This window comes from Tupaia chinensis, unplaced genomic scaffold (genome assembly GCF_000334495.1).
Source record: "Tupaia chinensis unplaced genomic scaffold, TupChi_1.0 Scaffold150006_1, whole genome shotgun sequence".
In the NCBI taxonomy this organism is placed as follows: domain Eukaryota; kingdom Metazoa; phylum Chordata; class Mammalia; order Scandentia; family Tupaiidae; genus Tupaia; species Tupaia belangeri.
The window spans coordinates 4,233,231-4,255,814 of NW_006209847.1; the positions used below are offsets into that span (position 1 = coordinate 4,233,231).

Sequence of the window (22,584 nt, forward strand, 5' to 3'; positions counted from 1 at the left end):
TTCAAGTCCCAGACCCGGTGGTTTAAAACTCACACCGGGCGCATGTGCGTGTGTGCCCAAGATCCCGAGAGGAGAATGGAGGAGAAGGGATTGCGACATGACCATCCCCCCAGGGGGTGATTTCTCGCTTTCTCTCTCTCTGTCTCTCTCGCGAGCGCACGCACCCTATAGTGAAAAAACCTCTCCAAAAAAAAAAAAGAAAAGAAAAGAAAAGACAAAAAGGAAAATCCCATTGGCTGTGTGTGCATGTGTGCCCAAAACCCCAAGAGAACAATGGAAGAGAAAGGATGGCCTTCCCTCTTAGGGAATGATTTCTCATTGTCCCTCTCTGTTTCTCTCTGGCAAGAGCATGCATCTTATGACACAAACTTAAAAAAGAAAGGAAGGAAGGAAGGAAGGAAGGAAGGAAGGAAGGAAGGAAGAAAGAAAAAAGAAAGAAAGAAAGAAAGAAAGAAAGAAAGAAAGAAAAAATAGTAAGAATCACAACCAGGAGCTTAGAACTAGGAGAATCCTCATGTTCTGGGAAGGAAACATTTGGGAAGACGACTTCCATTTCTGCAGCTATCAGGACAGATATTTCGGGATCTCAAGTGAGAATTCTGAATGTGCTGTCTTAGAAAGATGTTGTAAGTGATGGCAGCCATACTTTCCATCCATTATGGATTAAGTGGGATCTTGTAAGAAAGGGTGAGGGGAAAAAAGCTCTTACCATGCTATGATAGTGACATTTCCTTTTAACATCCTAATCAGGGGAGGGATTCCACAGTTTGTTCAAAAGCGATTTTTATCAGTGTGTAAAATAGGCCAACAAATAAGTGTCTTACTCTGTGTCTTCTTGGCTAGTGGTGATTGAACTGTGGGTGGCCTGTGGTTCCTTTCATGTCACAGTTGCAAGAATTCTAATAGGGGGACGACCCTACCAAAGAGTTTTTGTCTTAGTTCACCTATTATTGTAATCATTTTTGCAGCTCGTCCTTTCTTTTTGTAAACATGTATTTTTTTTTTTAAGTGTTTTAAGTGTTGATTTTCTCAACCTTTAATATTTTCCAATCCCCTTCTGACAGAGGCGGACATCCAACCATGGTCATGCCAGGAAAAGAGCCAAGGTGAGAGCCTTTCCTCCATAGCACCTTTTCTAATGTTATTAGTAGTATATTTCACAAATGGATTTATCACCAATATCAAGTTTTATTCGGATTACACATAGGCATATGTATAATTCCTTGTCTATACTTTGTTCCCTAACTGTGAACATGTACACATGCACATACATACACATATTTGAAAGGTTTGGCTTTATTTTCTTCATTATCTTTATTTCTATCATGATTTATTTCTAATGCCTAAAACGATACCCCACGGAGCTTTCTACAGAGCCTGAGATAATTTGATACTGGTTGTGCTGCAGCTTCTCTGCTCACTCTGGCTTCTCTAGGAGAATTGCTACACATATGAGTCCTTTTTATATCCCTTCACATTTTTTCTTCATGTGAATTTTCCTTTAAAATAAATCCTGCTCCATTAGTAGAAATGCTCAACATTTTTGGATATCTTAAAAGTACAGACTTTTTTTTGGTTTCAGTTTTACTCTTTAGGTTGGGGCAGGGAGGAAGATTTTGTTTTTAATCATTGTATGATACAATTAGAACATCACTGATTATCTTAAGTAGCATTAACAGGGAAGACTATATGTGTTAGTGTGTGATAGCTTTTTAAGTTAGCTGAGGAACAATAATATGTTCAACTTTTCCTACAGTGGGAATAATTGTCTCCAGAAATAATACTGAAGGGTATCAACCCCTTTTCCCAGAAGAATAATAATTGACTTTGGTGTAGACCAGCTAGTATGTGGCTTTGGTTCGAAGACCAAGAAATAAGATGAATTAGTTCTGTGATTTGCATAGTAAATTTCAGATCTTTTTGTGATTTTACCAGCCAGCGGAAGTAAAGCAGGTGGATTAGCTTTTTATTAATTAAATCCCAAGTATTGTAAAATTTTTTGTTTCTTTTTTTGGGGACTAAAGGAAGTTCTTTTTACTTTTCCTTAGGTACTTCTTTCCCTTGCCACCTCAGGTGTAGTCATTTAGCATTTCATGTATTTTGTATGCTAAGCATTATTCAGTGATAAGTGTTGTTTACTTACTTTAAACCATTTAATTGTCATAAATACCTTTAGGTATTTTTTAATCCCAGTTTTATAAAGAAAAAACAGAGACTCAGAAAAGCCAAGTAATTTACTCAGTATGTCATAACTTGTAAATATAAAACTAGAATTTGAAGTTTGGACTCTGGTTCTCAATCCCAAGTGTCTTTCTACTGTGCTCTGCTGCTATCTGCAGTAAACTTCTGACCTTGACATTGGAGCACTTGGCTAGAGAGAGAGGAAGGCTCAGTGAAGTGGTTTTTCTACCATCTGTCCAAGACACCATTTTGTTTTTACATGTCTCCTGGTATAAGCAGGAGAATTATCTTTCAAGTGAAGCAGGAACCGATGAGTAGGACTTGTTTGAAAAAACCTTGCTTAATGAGAGCAGCAATTAACAGAGCCAAAGAGGATGCCCTTCGTTCAGCCAAAAGCTTTCTGAATGGTCACCACGGGAATATATATATATATATATATATATATATTCACATTTGTTTTTGTTTTTGTTTTTGTTTTCAGTCTAATTCCAAGCTGAAGTTGGTGCGCAGCTTGGCAGTGTGTGAGGAATCCTCTACCCCATTTGCTGATGGGCCACTAGAAACCCAGGTGGGTTTATAGAAATAAGTGCGACTTTGAGTTCAGAAGTTGTTTGGTAGAATTTAGTGTAGCAGTCATGCCACCAACAGCAGGCTTGGAAATCGGAGTGAAAGGTGTTTCAAAACAAAAGCTGTTGTAGTGAAACAGGGCATGATGAGCACGTAGGTCTTCATATCTTGACCACCCAGGATATAGCAGACAAGGAGATCCCAGTGCTGGAATTTGTTCTCGCCCACACATACACACCCTTTGCATCTGGTGGTTAGAACCATTTCCATCCAATTCCTACTTCAGGATCTGTCAGCACAACCTGACCTTTCCCCATGGAGTAGGATGTAATTGTTGGCAGAAAAAGCTTGGCCTCTACCTTCTTGGTAGAAAAAAAAGGAAAATACTTTAATTGACAAAATTTACTCTTTTTGTAAGAGAAAACTTCCACCTCAAGATTTACCTTCTTTGAGATTTCAAGAGAGCTACAAGAACATTAAAATCTTTCTCCCCTTTGATTATTTGTATTCATTCCCCTTATTTAAGGATATAATTCAATTGCACATCAGTTGCCCCTCTGACAAGGAGGAAGAAAAGTCCACAAAGGATGTCTCTGAGAAGGAAGACAAGGACAAAAACAAAGAAAAGGTTCCAAGAAAGATGCTGTCTAGAGGTGAGGACTTCTCCCATCTCTTCTCTGCCTTGGAGCCAGGCTCTGCAGTCCCCATTTCTTCCATCCTCAAGCCTGTTGGCCTAACGGTTCATAGTGTCCTGTTGACAGTTGCATGGGGAGGTGCCTAAGTGGGCTGCTTTCTTTGCTTCTTTAACCAACCATATCTCAGGACCAACTTACATGCCACAGAGAACTACTCCATGTACACTGGCACTGCCCAAAGGAAGATAATATAGTCAATTTCTATTTCATGTGTATTCTGGAATACATGGTGATATAGGTAATCATTGCTAGCAGATCCTCCAGATACCTACCTTTCTTTCTTTCTTTCTTTCTTTCTTTCTTTCTTTCTTTCTTTCTTTCTTTCTTTCTTTCTTTCTTTCTTTCTTTCTTTCTTTCTTTCTTTCTTTCTTTCTTTCTTTCTTTCTTTCTTTCTTTCTTTTTTTGGAGAGGTTTTTGCTATAGGGTGCGTGCACTCTCCAGAAAGAGAGACAGAAAGCGAGAAATCACTCCCTAGGGGGATGGCCATGCTGCAATCCCTTTTCCTCTACTCTCCTCTTGGGATCTTGGGCACCTATGCACATATGCCGAGCATGAGTTCAAGCCACCAGGTCCAGAGCTCAAACCACTGTCGACTACATGGAATTCCAGCGACATAGCCATTACGCCATCTGCTGGTCCCCAGATACTATTTATATTTTGGTTTGGGGATGGCTAAAATTATTTCTTTTTTATATATAAGTAATTCAGGGAACCTGTAGGTGGTGTAGTGGTTAAGGCACTGGGCTACCACGTGGTTGATCACAGTTTAAGTCCCAAACCTGGCAGCTTGAAAATCACACTAGTTGTATGGTTTTTGCCTGCCCAAAATCCCAGGAGGAAAATGGAAAAGGGATTGTGGCCTGGTCATCCACCAGGGGATTATTTCTCACTTTCCCTCCCACTGTCTTTCTCCAGCAAGCATACATGCCCTACAGCAAGAACCTAAAAAATTTTTAAAAGTAATAAAATAAGATAATTCAGATTTGTCTATAATTGTCAGACTCTGGCTTTAAATTCTTGGATTAGTAGCAAAAAGACATAGTCCATAAAAATAGTAGTTGACGAGAAAAATCAGCCTGGTTGGGGCGTGGCAGGTGGTGTGATGGTTAAGGATGCTGAACTCCCACATGGCCAACCGTGGTTCAAGTTTCTAACCTGGCAGTTTGCTTTCTTACTTTTTCTCTTTTTCTCTCTTTCTTACTCTGTGCCTCTCTGGTCAAATTTAAAATAAATAAATAAAGTTAAATAAAATAATTCTTTAAAAGGCAAAAGAAAAATCAACCTTAGGATTACAAATAATCAGTGTTGAGATCAGCAGATAATATAATGGTTATGTCACTTGGACTCCCACATGGCCAATCTTGGTTCAAGTCCCAGACCCTATGACTTGAAGCTCACACTTAACTAAAATAAAGTCTTTTTGTTTTGATCTGAGCATTCAATCAGTACTTATGACCGGTAACTTTTAGTGTGTAATATGCTCCAACACTATGGCTTAGAGTTTCCCTTCTGTTTAATGGGGAATGTGGGGGGCTGGCAATTCTAGGTTGTTTTGAATTTTACATCAAAACCCCTGAAGTTTGACTTCTGCTTGGGATTAGATACCATGCAAAGCAGTTTAATTATTTAAAATTTTCTTTTGTTGTGGTTCAAGACTCCAGTCAAGAATACACAGACTCCACTGGAATAGACCTGCATGAATTTCTTGTAAATACACTGAAGAAGAACCCAAGGTAATAATATATTTGATGTGAAATGGAAAGAGGATAGAGATGGGTAGGACACCAAGAGGTCACGCAGCTTCCCGGAATTTTCCTATCATCAGAATCTAAGGTGCCCATCCCTGCCCTCCCCGCCAATCTTTCTCATATCCTGTGAGGGATACCCTCCCATTGAAGTTGCTGCTTTTGAAATTGAAAACATTCTGTGGATGCAGGATGCAGAGACAAAGAAGTATGGAGACTTAGGAGTACAACGATTAAAAAGTACACAAGGGCCAGCCTCATAGTATAACAGTTGAGGGCAGTTTGTAAGAGGCCGATCCCAGATGACCTACTGCCATTTGAGTCTGACCCTGATGGCTGAGAAGCATGCCAGTTCCATGTGCATGCATGCCCAGGATATGTGGCATGGAGGGATGGAAGAAAAAAGGATTGCAGCAGGACAGTTCCCATTGGGGGGATACTTGATAGCTTGCTCACTCACTCAGTCTCTCTGGCAAAAAATAAAAATAAAAAATAAATAGAAAGTACAGAAGAGGGCCAGCAGATGGTGTAGAAGTTAGCGTGGCTGGATTCCACATTGCTGCCTGTATAGTTCAAGTCCCAGTCCTGATGGTGTGAAACATACACCAGCCAGGGCTTGTGCATTCATGCCTGAAATCCTGAGGGGAGAATAGAGGAGAAGGAATTGTGGTGTGGCCAACCCCCCTAGTGGGTGATTTCTCACTTTCCCACTCTTCTCTCTCCAGCAGTTACATGTGCCCTATAGCAAAACTTAAAAAAAAAAAAAAAAGAAAGAAAAAAAAAGAATAAATCATCGAATTGATAAGTTAAGACATAATTATTTTAAAAGTGTATAAATAACCAAATAGGGGGCCAGCCAGTGGTGGTTAGGAAAGTTGGATCCCATATGACCAACTGCATAGTTCAAGTTCTGGACCTAGCAGCTTAAAAAACACACCAGGTGCCATGTGTGTGCATACCCAGAATTCCAAAAAGAGAATGGAGGAGAGAGGATAGCTCATGGCCATCCCTAAAGGGGGGGGGGAGTGCTTTCTCTCTCTCTTACTCCCTCCCTCCCTCCCTCCCTCTCTCTCTCTCTCTCTCTCTCTCTCTCTCTCTCGCTCGCTCATGCACTCTATAGCAAATTAATAATAAATAAATAATGAGATGAAATATAGAATAATATTAAGTTTGTAAGTATAAAGTGTGCACTTATATGAGTTTGATGTTAACAGAATTTGATTTCTGATGGGGATAACAAAGTACATGATTAGGAGGGATCTGCACAATCTATTCCATGACTGTTTTATAAACTACAGTAGCACAGGCCAGTGAGGCTCAGCAGTCCTGCGTTGTAGCTTATTATTGAGGTTTGGAGGTATCCCTCCCTTTAGGTTCTGTAATGAATGTGTTGTGTTTTCAATCCCTGCTTTCGATGTCTGTGGGAGGGCTGCCTTTTGTTTTGTTTTAATCTTTTTTAAACAGGGACAGAATGATGCTGCTAAAATTAGAACAGGAGATTCTGGAATTTATTAGTGACAACAAGTAAGTTATTTGTATGAAATACACTTTTAGAGGTGGGAGGGGGCACTGGACAGAAATCTGGGTACAATTTTAGGACTTCCCCCTTTCATCTTTCCCTTAAGTGTGAATTTTGAAGTAATTACTCACTGGGGAACAAAAGGAGTTAGGAAGAAACAGAGTGGATTAAGTGTGTGAGTGAAATAAAGTGAGGTTACCCAAGTTATGCATAGACTTGAACTGAAAAAGAATTTTCACCTTTTCAGCAGCTAGCCTTTGCTCCAGGTTTTTACTATTCTTAAATCTTCCCCTTTTTTCTCTGTTGTGCTTTATCCAGGTGGGTGGGACCTAGAACTTAAGAGGTAGTTATAGGGAACCAGCTGTTAGTGTAATGGCTATGTCGCTGGACTCCCACATAGTCGACCACGGTTCGCATACCGAACCCGGTGGCTTAAAACTCACGCCGGGCGCATGTGCGCCCAAGAACCTCAGAGGAGAATGGAGGAGAAGGAATTGCGGCGTGACCATCCCCCCCTGGAGGGTGATTTCTCGCTTTCTGTCTCTATGTCTCTGTCTGTCTGGCAAGCGCACGCGCCCTATAGCGAAAACCTCTCTCAAAAAAAAAAAAGGTAGTTATAATGAGGATAGTGTGTCACAGTGATCTGCAGAATCCTATAAGGAAGCTGAAAGAAACCTTTTTGGTTCCCATTGAGTAAATATCTATCTTTCATATAATATGTCTGTTTCTCCTAAGAAATTCTGTACTTGAGACATTTGTAAGAAAAATTACAACTGGACATCATTTCTGCTGTTTGTCATATTTCATTTTTTTTCCCCCTGGATTTCCTTCCCTTCAGTAACCAGTTCAAGAAGTTCCCTCAGATGACCTCATATCACCGGATGCTATTACACCGAGTAGCTGCCTACTTTGGGATGGACCACAATGTTGACCAAACTGGGAAAGCTGTCATCATCAACAAAACCAGTAACACAAGAATGTAAGGGAGAAAACTGTGGATGGGGAAAACTTTCCTGGGATGGCCTGCTAGGGTGGAAGAGGAAGGTGAAAGACCAAGGTGTCTCTGTGGAAAGAGAATGGGAGGTTATATCAACGATTCCTATTTTGCAAAGCCTTGGGAGATAGATTCTAGAGGCATGGTGTTTTATGAAGACCAGCCCTCGCATCTCTGTGCCTCTACTGATGGGACAGGTATGATTTTGGAGGAAGAGATGCTATAGATATATGGACAGACACAGGATTTTTTTAAAGCCTTCATGTGACTTTTTAGATGCTCAACTCCAGAAGTTCCCTGAGTAGGAATTGCACAGTGCTATACCTAGGAGGTCACTTTTTTTTTTTAGAGGTTTTTCACTATAGGGCGCGTGCGCTCGCCAGACAGACAGAGACAGAGAGACAGAAAGCGAGAAATCAACCCCCAGGGGGGATGGTCACGCCACAATCCCTTCTCCTCCATTCTCCTCTCGGGATCTTGGGCATGCACGCACACACGCCCGGCGTGGGTTTTAAGCCACCAGGTCCAGGACACGAACAGTGGTCGACTATGTGGGAGTCCAGCAACATAGCCATTACGCTAACTGCTGGTTCCCTAGAAGGTCACTTTCTAACAGGAAGATCTTTTTCCTCCCTTTCTTCCATATTTCTCTCCAAATCCTAGCCCTGAACAGAGGTTCTCAGAACATATAAAAGATGAGAAGAATACAGAGTTCCAACAGAGATTCATTCTCAAGAGAGACGATGCCAGTATGGACCGAGATGATAACCAGGTGAAGAATGGAAAGGGGTGGGCCTATAGGGAGAGACTGCAGTAAGAGAAACTGGGAAGGGAGAAGAATTTTGTGGGATGGAGAAAGCTCAAAATACAATAGTATGGGAAAATTTACTGAGCTATATTGAGTTGGCTTTGGCTTAATGTTGAGGACAACACTTGTCGTGCTGGATGCCACCCTCTTGGTCCCAGAGAGACATGGTGCTGAGGTTTGCTAGGTGATCTCATTTGTCCTGGAAGCTCCTGGGTCTGCCACTGACTTCTCACTCACTCTATGTCATTTGGATAAATCAGGGTCCTCCCTGCCTCAGCCTTGATCTAGCTGATGGTTTCATTCTTTTTTTTTTTTTTTTTTCCTTTTTCATTTAATAGTTAGAGATTTCTTTGGGAAGTATAAAAAGCTACTGTGTCCCATTCTTGTCCTAGCTCAGGGCTAGCCTTGACCTGGGAAAGTTGTGATCCAATTTAAACAATTATAAAGGCATTTCTGTTCCCTTTCTGCAAACTCTCTAATCTTTTTGCAACTCCTTCCACCAAGGTGAGTGAGTGCATTTGACTTCGATGCTGGGAACCTTAGGTAGAATCCCCTTTGATCCAGTCCCGTGGAAGTAAAGTGAACCTGTTCTCTATTTATGGGCCTGACTATTGCCCTTACCTCTGGCCTGCCCTTTAGATAGTGAGTAATTATTGGGGGATTAGTTTTCCTAGCTAACTAGAGAGTTTAGATACAGCTTACTTCTGCTTGACCTCCAAAGGGGATTAGGTTTGATGGGTATGGTGGGTTAGAACCAGTCTTGCTAATTAATAATAACTATAATAATATCTTACCTCCAAAACCATAATCAGTTTTCTTGGGATATTATATGGTCTTGAGACCAGAACCTGCTTGCTACTTGCATATTAGAGGGAGTTCTTTTGAGAGAAGTACCATTATCTATTGTGGACAAACATACTGGGTCTGATTGAAAGCAAAGAAACATACAAAAAGGCAACATTAAAAAAAAAAAAAAGAAAGAAAGAAAGAAAGAAAGAGCCTTTCCATCCTGATGCCCTTCTCTCCATTTTCCCAAAACCTTTTTCTGTGGTTCAGGAATTATTCAGGCCTAGGGGCACATTGGGGCGGTGTGAAATCTGTCCCTATTGTGAACTTTTCATCTCTCAGCTTCAGGGTTGATCCATAAGAGGGTAGGCTTTGTGCATTTTCTATCTGTGATATAATAGTAATTCCTGTTACGTTGTTTTTCTTGAACTAGGCTCTGTTCTAAACATTTTATATGCGTTGTCTTAATCCTCTACATAACCTACTGTAGATGGGGTTATTAGTCCCATTTTACATATAAGCAAACTGAGGCTAAGAGATACTAAGTTGCTAGCCTAAAGCAGGTGGCAGAACTGAAATTCTGCCCAACCTCAAAGCCTGTTAAGCTCTTTCTACTCTGCCACTAGGGGCTGAGAACCATAAAGCTCCTTGATGTCCTTGGAATTTGTCTTCTTGGCATGGAAGTTATAAAAGGACATTTAATAGGATATGTATTCTTAAGACCAGTGAGAACTAAAGCTAGTCAGGGTTGATACTCCTGATGTTATGTTACCTTTGGAAGTTGGTGAAGATCAGGACAATCAGTGTAGAACAGTGATCTCCTTGGTTGCTTCATATGCAGCTCACAAAGCCTCTGAATCAAAGGTCAGAATCTTTTATAACCTGATGACATTTTGTTTGATGACTACTTTCCCTCAGAGCTCCTTGCCTTCAAGAGCAGTATGGAAAAGGATACTCTTACTATGCCTACCCAGGACAGTGTGCACTAATTGCAGGCAAGCGAGAAAAAGATAGCGATGGGGTATTAGATGTCAGGCTAGTCAGAGATGGTGACCTGTACAGTCACTTCCTTGGTCTCCTCAAGATATTTTTCAGAGAATGTAAGGTTCTCTTCTCCATTTCCTTCTTTGTCTTTTCTGTTGGTTTCTCCCCTCTTTCCTCTGTACCTTACTTGTCTGTTCTGTTCTCTGCTCATTCTTCTTTCTCTTCTGTTCTCCTTTTCTTTCTCTTCTCTTTGTGTGCTCTGCTCTTTTCCTTCCTTATTTCTGTAGTTTCTCCCTCTCCTTCCTTCCCTCCAGTTGCAATAGTTAAGATGAGATAAAATGCTTAAGCTTCGAGCTTAGCTTCACCCTTGAGAGATTTCATTTCCAAGGCCCTCATGTGACATAGGTCTTCAGGCCATAGCTTTAGGACTGAAGAGTAGATAATGTCAGGTGCTAGATTCTGTAAACTCCTCTACATTCAGCTCTGCTAAATACCTGTTTCTTCTCCCTCTCCAGCTTCCTTCTATCCTTTGTATCTCCTCTAAAGCAATATTGTTTATTTTCCCAGGGCTGCTTTCTTGATCCCTCCTGAATGGAAAGTACCTGAGTACTACAGAAAGCAACCCAATCCTTATAAATAGTTGTTCTTGATACTCTGGGAGGGTGGGGAGATGGAGAGTCCCCAGGCATCCAGAAAATCTGATCTCCCAAACTGCATGGTCAGATGTACCCAGTGGAACCTGTCCAGGACTGGAAATTTTATTTCTTTTTTTTTTTTCCATTTTTTTGATGGCAACTATAAACTTTCCCGGTTTCTCTTCCTTGCTGGTGTGCAGTGAGCTTGCAGTACGAGGAGAACTTAACTAGCTTAATTCTGCTCATCGATCTAGATCAGAGTTCCATTGCAGGATGGAAGGAGGAGCAAGTCAATAGAAGAGAGAGAGGAGGAATATCAAAGGGTCCGAGAGAGAATATTTGCCCGAGAGGTAAGTGTAGCTTCTGAGAGTTGTCAGCCCATAGCCTTTAGCTCTTAATCTTTGGAACTGTGAATGGAATGAATCCTCCGTAAATGTTTTTGGGGTTTTTTGTTTGTTTGTTTGTTTTTTAACCAACATCAGCCAACCCCAGAGTTTACCTATAAAATTGAGTGTGGCTTATTGGAAAGCTGCAAAGTTTTATTTATATTATTTTTAATGCATTCTGCCGTGTGGTATACAAAGAGAACTAAAACTTGGAGTGGCTGAATTTGGTAAAGATGACTAGACTAAAAATAGAAATGGTTTTGGCAGGATTTATGGAAGGGCCCTGAATCTTGCCTGTGAAACCCTCTTCCCGCTTACCCTCTTTCACTCCCACTGTCTATTTTCGGCATCTTTGCTTCTAAGTGGAAGGCTCAGTGTCCACACAGGCTATGCAGCACATTCATCTTGTGTGACCAGCTCGCTTTCAGGGTACGTTGGTGATTGTTAGCACACAGGTCTGGCATCTGTTCTCTGCAAGCTCCACATACTCCATGCACAGAGGGCATACTGTTCCCTCCGGTCTCTACCTGAACAGAGAGTCTCTTTCTTCTATATTTCTTCCCTTGCTTCCTACAACAGGACTGGCTACATGGACGAAAGGGCAATGTGACCAGTTTAGGTAATTCTATTCTTAAGAATTGTGGGCCCTGTGTAATATATTTGGTACCCCTGTATCTACCAGACTGAAGAGAAGTATAGTAGAAAATTAGGAAAGGGTATGGGTGGGCAGGAATAAATCTCCAGAAGGTGTAGGATCCAGATAACAGCACCATCTCACTGAGTAGCGACAGAAGAGGAAAAGCCACTCTCTCTGTTGTCAGAAATGGTCAGTTTTAATCAATATACATAGATGGACTCTGCTGTCCACCCGTGCCCCCACTCATCCCTCTCAGCAAGACAAATTTTATCTTTTCATCATCATTTTGCTCAGAAAAATATTGTCTCCAACTAAAAAGTGAACTCCTCTATATACTTGTGTCATTGTCTCGGGAGACCCAGGTGCTCCCAGGGATCCTCGCTGGGAACTGGTACACAAGAAGCCTTCTGGCCTGAAGTCCAAGGATAGGGAATCTTCTTACTTACTGTTAAATAGATTTCCATCCCGAGTTAGAAAAGTATGTTCTCCACATTATCCAACCATCGCTCAAAGAGAGTTCTCTAGCTTTACCTAGAAACCAGTTGAGAGGAATGAAAGGAGAGAGGTGCCCTATACCTGCCTGTGGCCAGTTATGACCTTGAAATATGGACAAAGCAGATTGGTGGATAATAAATTACAGATGCTTAGCGTATACTGTCTTTTATTTTTTTAAGAGATCTTTTTTCTTTTTTTTTGGAAAGGTTTTTGCTATAGGACGCGTGCGCTCGCCAGACAGACAGAGAGAGACAGAGAGACAGAAAGCAGGAAATCACCCCCCAGGGGGGATGGCCACGCCACAGTCCCTTTTCCTCCATTCTCCTCTCGGGATCTTGGGCACGCACACACACGCACCCAGCATGGGTTTAAGCCACCGGGTCTGGGACGCAAACCGCATTCGACTACGTGGGAGTCCAGCGACATGGCCATTACGCTAACTGCTGGTCCCTAAGAGATTTTTTTTACTACAAGCCACGTGCGCTCCCAGAGAGATAGAAAGCAAGAAATCACCCCCCTAGGGGGAATGGCCACACTGCAGTTCCTTCTCCTCCATTCTCCTCTTGGGATCTTGGGCACGCACGCACACACACCTGGCATGAGTTTTAAGCCGCTAGGTCCAGGACTCAAACCGTGGTCAATATAACCATTACGCCATCTGCTCGTCCTGCATTTACTATCTTTTAGACACTGTTCTTATCACTTAATTATATCAGTTAACTCATTTAATCCTCCCACTAGGCCTATAAGGTAGGTTACATTATTTTCCTTATTTTATTAATGAGAAGCTGAGACACAGAGAGGTTAAGTAACCACCTGATGTCACACTAGTAGTTAGTGAAAGAGCTGGTATTTTAATTCAGGCAGTCCATACTCTTAATCCCTAGTGTAAATCCCAGTTCAGTAGTTTGCTTTGCTCCGGGCTTTTTAGATTAAGAAGTACCAGTGACAATATAGCCTCGCTGACTGTGATGTGCTTTTCTGCTTCACTGCTGCATGGAGAATGACTGCCCCACCATGCCAGCCATTAGCAGACCATGGAGGTTCTGAAAGCATAGACGATTTATAATAGTGCACTGGGGCTAATTATTAACAATGCTGCAATATATCTACCTACAACCATAACAAAGGCAAATTAGCTCTTCTCTCTTTTACTCCCGTCCTGTTCCTAGTCTCTCAAGCCTCTAGTAATATATGTATTCTTCATTAAATCCTTGTGGATTTCACTTTCATTTCAGTACTTTCTAACTCTTGTGGTAGCGACATCAGGGATCTCAGAAGATCTAGACAAGGGGAAATGGTCAAAGCCCAGTACCCTCCAAAGATTCCATGTGGAGAGCAGCTTTGCCAGTCCCAGGGAGCTGATCAAGGGTGGAGTTGTAGGTGTGGGAGGTAAGGATAGGGCGAGAGGCCAGCCAGAAAGAAAGGGAAGTGGCAAGAAGGGTGTTTGGATGGAAATGCTGTTGCTGCAGCCTTCTCTGGAGCCTGAGCCATGTACTGGGAAAGTTGCCCCACGTTGGCTCTGCTCCACATGGAGCCCTCTGCTCAGCAGTGGACGCTCTTGGTGCCTTTTTCTAAGGCTTAGAAATCCGGCACAATGCTTACTTCACTTAGCTCAGTGACTTTGTCAGGAAATGATCCCCAAAAGAAATTATTTCAGGTTTTTAATTTGCTCACTTTTTTTTTAGGCTCTGAAAAGTACCTGCTTCCCTAGTATCCCACCTTCATTGGGTCTTAGGCCAGAATGTCGTTCGTTTTGGCCAATGTAGAGAAAGAAATGGAGTGGCCACTGAGAGTGATTTAAAAAAGAAAGAAAGGGGAAAAAACAGTTTCTTTCTCCTTGTCTTGTTTTCCCTTCCTTTGAACACACACTTGACAACCAAGTACACCAATTTTTACACTCAGCACTCAGTTTACCTCTAGAGGAATAAATTCAGAACTAAAAAGGAAATAATAATTAGGTTAATGCTTTCCTCTTCCTCTTTTCCAAACTCCTACCTTTATCAAGCTCTCTTTTTAAACACAATGTGGGAAGGCTAAAAACGCCAAATGTTCTTTCCTGTTAAAGGTGAGAAGTCAGCCTGGGTGTGTGGGTGTGGGTCATCCTGTCCCTGCTCCCTCTCTCCTTGTTGGTGGGATGAGCTTTGGTTTGAAGACCTTGGGTATTCATAGCATCATGGACATCCTTTTTGGTTATGCCATGCTGTTTTCTTATAAGTTATTTTCCGTTTTTTCCCCTTCACCTAGACTGGCCAGAACGGATATCTAAATGACATCAGGTTAGTACCACTTAGCATGTTCCCTGCTTCTCATTGAGCTTTGTCAGTGAGGTTAATATAATCCTGTAATGATGCCTTTCTTTGATGTTAACCAACAGACTCTCCAAAGAAGCCTTTTCTTCTAGCTCTCACAAGAGAAGGCAGATTTTTAGGTACCTCTGTGTGATCTCTATTTCTCCTCTTTATTTTTAATTTTATTTTGTTTTGCTGTAATCTTTTCAGCAGAATGGGTTCGCTCCATGCATGGCTGCTTGTGAAATAATTAAATTTGTGGTTTGGCAACATTGGATATTTTTCTGTATTTAAAAATGGCTCTTGCTAAGTGACTTTATTTTTATTGTTTCTGATTTCATTTTGAGTCCTGAATAGGTGTTGAAGGGGACCAAATAGGTGTGCCTGGGGTAGGAGGAGTATGCTGGAGTGTGCTCCCAGGAGTATGCCGCAGTTGGGCCTTTCTTTAAAGATTCAAATATATATTTATAGACGGTAAAAGAATGGGTGTCTTCTGGCTACTTTTTCTGAATCTCTGGGGAGATGTAGAAAGCTTATCCCTGACCCATCATAAGGAATGTTTTGTGTCTTAAGAAAAAGTAGTACATATACATACACAAACAGATACAAATACCTCTGTCTGTATGGTTTTCTCCTTAAGGCAATGTAAAGTTTAGGGCCTGAGAGTGAACCATGACATGACTTTCTGCCTTAGAATGGACTTAAGAGCATGTCCTTTATACAGTTGTCCATTACTTAACCTTTAATCTAGTAAAAGCTGTAATAACTTCCTCAGTGCTTAATAGTCTCCATTTCCCCACATAACAGTCATAAGCTCTCTTTCATTTCAGTTGCTCAGTTTCACCCCAGAGGATGAAACAAGGTAATGATGAGAAAAGAACTAATTTAGGGCCCTATCCTGGTACCAACTCATTTTAAATATATTCTTCCTCTTTTACTAATAGGAAAACTAGAGAGAATAGAGCATCTGAATATATTTAATACTCGAATTTATGCCTAACCCTTTTCAAAGGGTTTCTCTTTTTGAATCCTAAACTTCACAGAATTAGCTCAGATTAGTTGGAAATCTCATTCCCAAATTAGTTGTCTCTTCCCTGTGGATTCCTTCTAAAGGTGGTCAAAACCATGTGGAAACTAGGATAGTGAAATTTCCTATTCTTGGAATGGAGGATTTTCCATCTCTCTGAACTCTTTTTTTTCCCTCTAGAGTATCCTGAGGTCTATGTAAAAGTACCAGGCAGAGAAGGCTTTGCACTGGTGATAGTCGTAGAGATAGAGTCCCCACATTAAGGGGAAAAAAATTCCTACTGTGTAGTCTATGCTTCAGGATCATAGATTATCCTAGAATACCTGTGGTCAATAAGAGTTTTAAAACAAATCCTGTGTGTAAATTAATACATGGCACTTTAAGTTGCCAAAGTATAATTTATCTGATTCAGTTTTCTCAACTGGTTAGCTGGTTTTCATCTAAGAAAACAAAGTCAGATTAAGTGACAAGTCCACCTTTGCATGGCCATTAGTGGCAACACTGAGCTGACTGTCCAGTGTTCTCGTTACACCACACCTGCTCTCTTCAGACATCACCCCTTCCTCCCGGAGCAGTGTGTTGTTCAGAGCCCTGATTCAGATTCACTGCTAAGAATGATGCCCTTATTAATGCTTGGAGCCTCAAACTGCATCAAACTGTGCAGATAATAGCTTGAAGGATTTGGTGAGCAGGTGCTGCCCTCTCTTCTCCAGACCTCTTTTTAAGCTGCTGCTTTTTCAAACTGAGCTTTGATTAAAGATCTAGGTCATCTGAAATGCAGCACCGTGGACTCTTAAGGGGATAACTTCTTCCCCTATTTAGATACTAGTCCAGAACTCTAATGATTAGAAGCTGATCTTCTCTAACTGCTTTATATCTTTCTGCCCCAGTTTATGTTTGTGAAACATATACCAGTACACCGAATTCCATCATCCTCAGTGGCAGTAACTTTGACACCTTTTCAGTTCTTCAGAAGAGTCCATTGATAAATAAACCTCAGTGAGTCTTATTGATATTTTTAGTGCCATCTCTTCCACAAACCTCTCTACGCACTCCCCAGACCCAACGAACGGTACTTTTCACCGGCACTAAATCTGTTTGTAAAAACTGAATCAGCTCTGATTTTACCAGGAGTCTGACGTGCGAATGCTCTTTGTCCTTTCCCTCCATTTCTCCAACACACACACAACTCAATCCAATGCTCAGAATTGAATCTGGGTAACTTTCCCTATTACCTTATTTTTAGTGATCTAGAAAGACATGATTAGAGATGAGGTTTATTTGTAGAGAGGTAAAACCAATCTTCCTACCAATTCTCAACTTAGATTCTCTAACTCTTGGGGGAGTTGTGTGCTAACTAACCCAGCTTAGTCAGAAGATCATTAGATAATGCACATTTTGAGTATTTGACCATCACTGTCATAGGGGCACTACGTGAGTACAGAAGGGCTACCATTTGACCCTCACTTCCCAGATTATTAGGTTTAAAGCTGCCTTGTTCACTGTCTACTGCTGGTAACAAGATAAAGTAAATGGCAGGATTGTTCTAATAGATAACAAACTGCTTAATTTATGTAGAAAAGGCAATTAGGACTTGTCTTGCAAAATTTAAGCTCTGGTGCCTAATGAGCAGCATCATCTATTCCCACTGCTGTAGCTTGCAAACACACAAACTGTTATAGAGGTCTCTCAGTAAATTTGCCTTTATCCATTGAAACAGAGCTGTTGGCTCTCACTTCAGGTCTGATTTTGTTCACAGAGAATCCCTGATTTACATTTTGTTCTTGTTTCCCATTCTGCTTTTGTCATCTCAAGAGAAAGGGGTAAAATTTTGGGGGAAACAGGAATATTTTCTAATCTTTTATTCTAACTACATAGAGGGAAGCATTGAGGTTATAAATACATATATCTACTCTGGCTTGCAGGGAAGGATAGCATGTTCCTAACCAGCTGTGCCAGTATATTCCTAGTCCAGGCGTAGTGGCTTGGCTGAAGCTAGAGAAAGTGACCCTGGTGCATAATTTGCCCATTTCCCCTTCATTGCATTTGGAGTATGTATTCTACTATAAAGAAAGATGTTTTCTTTAATATTAACCCATTAAGAAGAATGCCTTTCTTTATTAGGATGACTTTGAGCCTAGAGTCTTTGGAGCTAAGGGAATTGGGATAACATTTTCCATTTGCTTTTGGTGGGATACCGATGAAAAGGAGAGAACCCAAGCTAAGGTTTTTGCTTAATTGCTTCCCAGTATATATACCAAAATGTTTGTGATTGTTAATCATTTGGCCTCTTTGGATCCTGTTAGTTAGAGGTGAAGGTGAGCAGTGTGAAAAAAAGTTGGTTCTTGGTTACTTATTATTAAGAAGCTATAAGAGCTCAACAGGACGGGGGTATCTGGCCACCCCTAGCTATCTTGAGGTATACAGGTATTTATAATCACAGGCATTGTTTATAACATCAGGATAACCCTGACATTTCCAGAGTATAGTAAAAGAAGAATCCCTTCTCTCAATAGCTTTGTGTCTTGCCTAGAGCAACAGGATTATGAATATGGAGGGCACTAGACACAGTTGACCCCCTGCCTCTTGCCATCTTTAGTTCTAAGGACATATTTGCTGCATTCTTGTTGAGAACTCCATCCCTTAGAGACCTTGGAACCAGTTATTTCTAGACACCAACCTCGTACTTCCACAATAAAGGGTTGGGTCAATTCTAGACTGTCAGACTGAGTTTTCCAGAGTTCCCCTTTAGTCCACTGTACTCTTCTTCCAAGTCCTGGAAAGATGGCCATAAGCAGCACCTGTGTTGGCTTAGACTCATGTTAGCTGGAAGACCTGTTGTGGGATTTATCCATGTCATTAGCTACTTCTGCCTCCTACCAATAGTATCTTCCAGGAGTCCTTTTGTTTTAAAAACTCCCATAAGGAGCTAGTACCCTTTTGCTCCCTACTGTTTTCCTGCATGTGTGGGATCCCCATGGGGAGGGGAAAAGACCACAGCCAATCTCAGCATCATGTATGTGGTTTCCTGTCTACCTTTGGTCCAGTGTATTGAGTTAGTTGCCAGTGCACTGTCTTCTAGATTGACCTCTGTGCTCTTTGTTACTGTACTGGGATCTCGTTCTGTCTGCTCCCATCAAGTCTTAGTTGGCCAGCCAACTAACAAGAAGTCAGTGTCTATTCCGCCTCCCAGCCCTCACCCTTTCTTTGTTACTGAGAGAATAGAAGTGAACTCTCTCCTAGCCCTTCTGTTGAAGTGGTGGGTGGGAGGTGCTCTGACCACTGTGGTCTCTGCAGGGGGAACCGTGAGGGGCTAAGCCGCACCTCAAGCAGCCGCCAGAGCAGCACAGACAGCGAACTGAAGTCCCTGGAGCCTCGGCCTTGGAGCAGCACAGACTCTGATGGCTCTGTCCGGAGCATGCGACCCCCTGTCACCAAAGCCAGCAGCTTCAGCGGAATCTCTATCCTCACCCGAGGTGACAGCATCGGCAGCAGTAAAGGTGGCAGTGCAGGAAGGATCTCCAGGCCAGGTACTACAGCTGCTTTCTTTTCATCTCCTGCCTATCCATTCTTGCCTGTCTTTTGCAAAACATCACTGGAACTTTCTTTGAATGAGACACTTGTTCTAATATAGTTTCCTGGAAACCTAACACAACTGGGGAGGGAAAACTTTATTTCTTGAATCCATTGTCCATTCTCAGATATAGTTTTCTCTCGGATTTTATTTGAAACTTTCTGTTCTGATTGGGAAAAGGAAGAAAAAAAAACCCTGCAATTAGATTATTTTGTCTGATTTCTGACAGAGGTTGGCCCTGGTCAACTCAGGTTTAGGTTATATACTAAGATAAAAATAATAGCTGCTTCTCTTCTGTATCTCTAGGGACTATCAAGAGGGTCAGCTGTGTTTAATTAATTGATAACAGTCACTAGACTAAAACTTAGAGAGATGCTACTCTGGCTGCTTCTCTGGAGCTCAGTTACTGGGAAAGAGCAGATGCTCACACATCCCACACGAAAGCCTGCAGCCCCCTTATGCCCTCCAGACCTGCTGCATAGTCCTTTCCATCCATCCCTGCTGCATGCCAGCAGAGGAACACTGGCTGGCTGTACCAGAGGGCCCCTAATTCGGCAGCCTGCTTTCACTGAAGAACTGTTTGAATCCTGTTTTTTTCCTTTTTTTTTTTTTTTTTTGGAGGGGTTTTCGCTATAGGGGGCGTGCGCTCGCCAGACAGACAGAGAGAGACAGAGACAGAAAGCGAGAAATGCCCCCCCGGGGGGATGGTCATGCCGCAATCCCTTCTCCTCTTGGGATCTTGGGCATGCACGCACATGTGCCTGGCATGAGTTTTAAGCCACCGGAAAAAACCCTTTGGCTTACTTGTGGTTCTCTTTTTTTTTTTTTTTTTTTTTTTTTGGAGAGTTTTTTTGCTACAGGGCATCTGCGCTCACCAGAAAGACAGAAAGAGACAGAGAGATAGAAAGCAAGAAATCCCCCCCCAGCGGGGATGGCCACACCGCAGTCCCTTCTCCTCCATTCTCCTCTCGGGATCCTGGGCACGCACACACACGTGCCCAGCATGAGTTTTAAGCCATCAGGTCCGGGACTTGAACCGCGGTTGATTACATGGGAGTCCAGCGACATAGCCATTATGCTAACTGCTGGTCCCAAGAACTGTTTGAATTTTGTCCAAGATGTTCTGTAGACCTTTATTCAGTAGACTCGGGAGAGGTGGATATACCTCTGCTAGGTCTCTACTGCCTTTCTCTGTTTCTTTCTAAACCAGTGCCTCTGCCTTTATCTGGATCTTTATTTTATTTATCATGACTCTAGCTCCCAGCTGACCTCTCTGTCCTATTCTCAGCCCTTTTTAGAACCAGTTTACCAGTTTGATGGGCCAGCAGGTGGCATAGTGGTTAAGGGTGCTAGACGCCCACATGGCCAACCATGGTTTGAGTCCCAGACCTTACGGCTTATTCTCTCACTTTCCCTCTCTCTCTTACTCTGTCCCTCTCTGGTCAAATTAAAATAAATAAATAAATAAAATTAAATAAGTAAAATTTTTTTGGAGAGGTTTTTGCTATAGGGTGCGTGCACTTGCCAGAAAGAGAGTGACAGAAAGTGAGAAGTCACTCCCCAAGGGGAATGGCCACGCCACAATCCCTTCTCCTCCATTTTCCTCTCGGGATCTTGGGCACGCACGCACGCACATGTGCCCGGCATGAGTTTAAGCCCCCAGGTCCGGGACTCGAACCACAGTCAACTACATGGGAGTCCAGCGACATAGCCATTACAATAACTGCTGGTCCCAGAAGTAATTCTTTAAAAAAAAATACAAAAACAGTTCACCAGTCTGAGACATAGACCTTATCACATCAGTCCTCTATCAGTCCTCTTTAAAGATTGCTTATTTCTTTTTACTTTTTGAAAGATTTTTGCTATGGGGCACATGTGCTCACCAGAGAGAAAAGGAGATAGAACGAGAGAAATCACCCCCAGAGTCTCTTCTCCATTTTCCTCTTGTGATCTTGGGCATACACACACACACGCCCAGCATGAGTTTTGTTTTATTTTGTTTTTTGGGTTTTTTTTAAAGAATGTTTATTTAACCTTATTCATTCATTCATTCATTCATTTTTAATTTGACCAGAGAGGGACACAGAGAGAGAGAGAGAGAAAGTAAGAAAGCAAGCCACCAGGTCCGGGACTCAAATCGCAGTTAACCATGTTAACCATGTAGGAGTCCAGTGCCTCCAACCACCACGCCATCTGCTGGGCCCCCAGAATGAGTTTTAAGCAGCTGGGTCCAGGACTCGAACCACAGTCGAGTACATCAGAGTCCAGCAACATAACCATTATCCTATCCGTTGGTCCCAAAGGTTACTGATTTCCAAAAAGAAGAAAAAGATTACTCATTTCTGTATCATCTGCTTAATCAAGTCCAGACTACTTACTATAGCATAACTTTCTGACTCTGGTTTGCCATTGAAACCTCATTTCCAGATACCCTTTTCTAGCCCTCCAGTCATTTCTTGAATATTGTGTTGGCTTCATTCCTTCTTGGCCTGACAAGCTTCTGTTCATCTTTCAAATCTACTTCCTCCTTAAATCCTTCCCTGACCTTCCCTGACCTTCCCAAGGGATGTTATTTTCTCATCTTTGCTTTCATATAACTTTGTGCTTTTAAATTTTTTGTTTTGTTTGTTTAGTGTTTTTGCTATAGGGCATGTATGCTTACTGGAGAGAAATCGGGGAGAGGGGACATGGTGAAAAAATCACACTTCAGGGGAATGGCCACACCACAGTCCCCTCTCCCCATTCCCTTGGGACTTTGGGCATGCACACACACGTGCCTGACATGATTTTCAATCTGCTAGGTCCAGGACTTGAACTGCAGAGTTGGCTATGTGGAAGCCAGCCACCATAACCTCCACACTACCTGCTGGCCCCAACTTTTTTCTCATCGCGATATATCTGTTATCATTATCTGATTGTAGTAGTTATATGGATATTCATCTTCCATTGGAAGGTCTTATGCTGTCTAGGGCAAGGTTTGCATTCCCTTCTCCTTCGTATTCTTAGTTCATTACACACTGCCTGGCACATAGTAGATATTTAGTAAAAGTTTGTTGTGTGTCTGGTGCCAGCAAGCGGTGTGGTGGTTAAGGTACTGAACTCCCATGTGGTCAACCACGGTTCAAGTCCCAGACCTGGTGTCTTGCTTTGTTTCTCTTTCTTTCTCTCTCTCTCTCTCTTTCTCCCTTTCTCTCTTTCTCACTCTTTGGTGAGCTCATGTGCCCCATAGCAGATTTTTAAAATAATAATAATAGTTAAAA

General features: G+C 41.9%; 1 protein-coding gene across 1 annotated transcript in view; it reads left to right on the forward strand.

The window, feature by feature from the left end:
- The window catches only part of R3HDM2 (R3H domain containing 2), a 161,752-nt gene that overhangs the window by 105,552 nt on the left and 33,616 nt on the right, over positions 1-22,584 (forward strand). Inside the window, 11 exon segments of the mRNA XM_027769622.1 lie at positions 1,065-1,106; positions 2,663-2,749; positions 3,275-3,401; positions 5,098-5,176; positions 6,653-6,712; positions 7,546-7,686; positions 8,365-8,473; positions 11,169-11,264; positions 14,680-14,711; positions 14,810-14,863; positions 19,048-19,280. Of these exon segments, the coding sequence (XP_027625423.1) occupies positions 1,065-1,106; positions 2,663-2,749; positions 3,275-3,401; positions 5,098-5,176; positions 6,653-6,712; positions 7,546-7,686; positions 8,365-8,473; positions 11,169-11,264; positions 14,680-14,711; positions 14,810-14,863; positions 19,048-19,280 (1,060 nt within the window).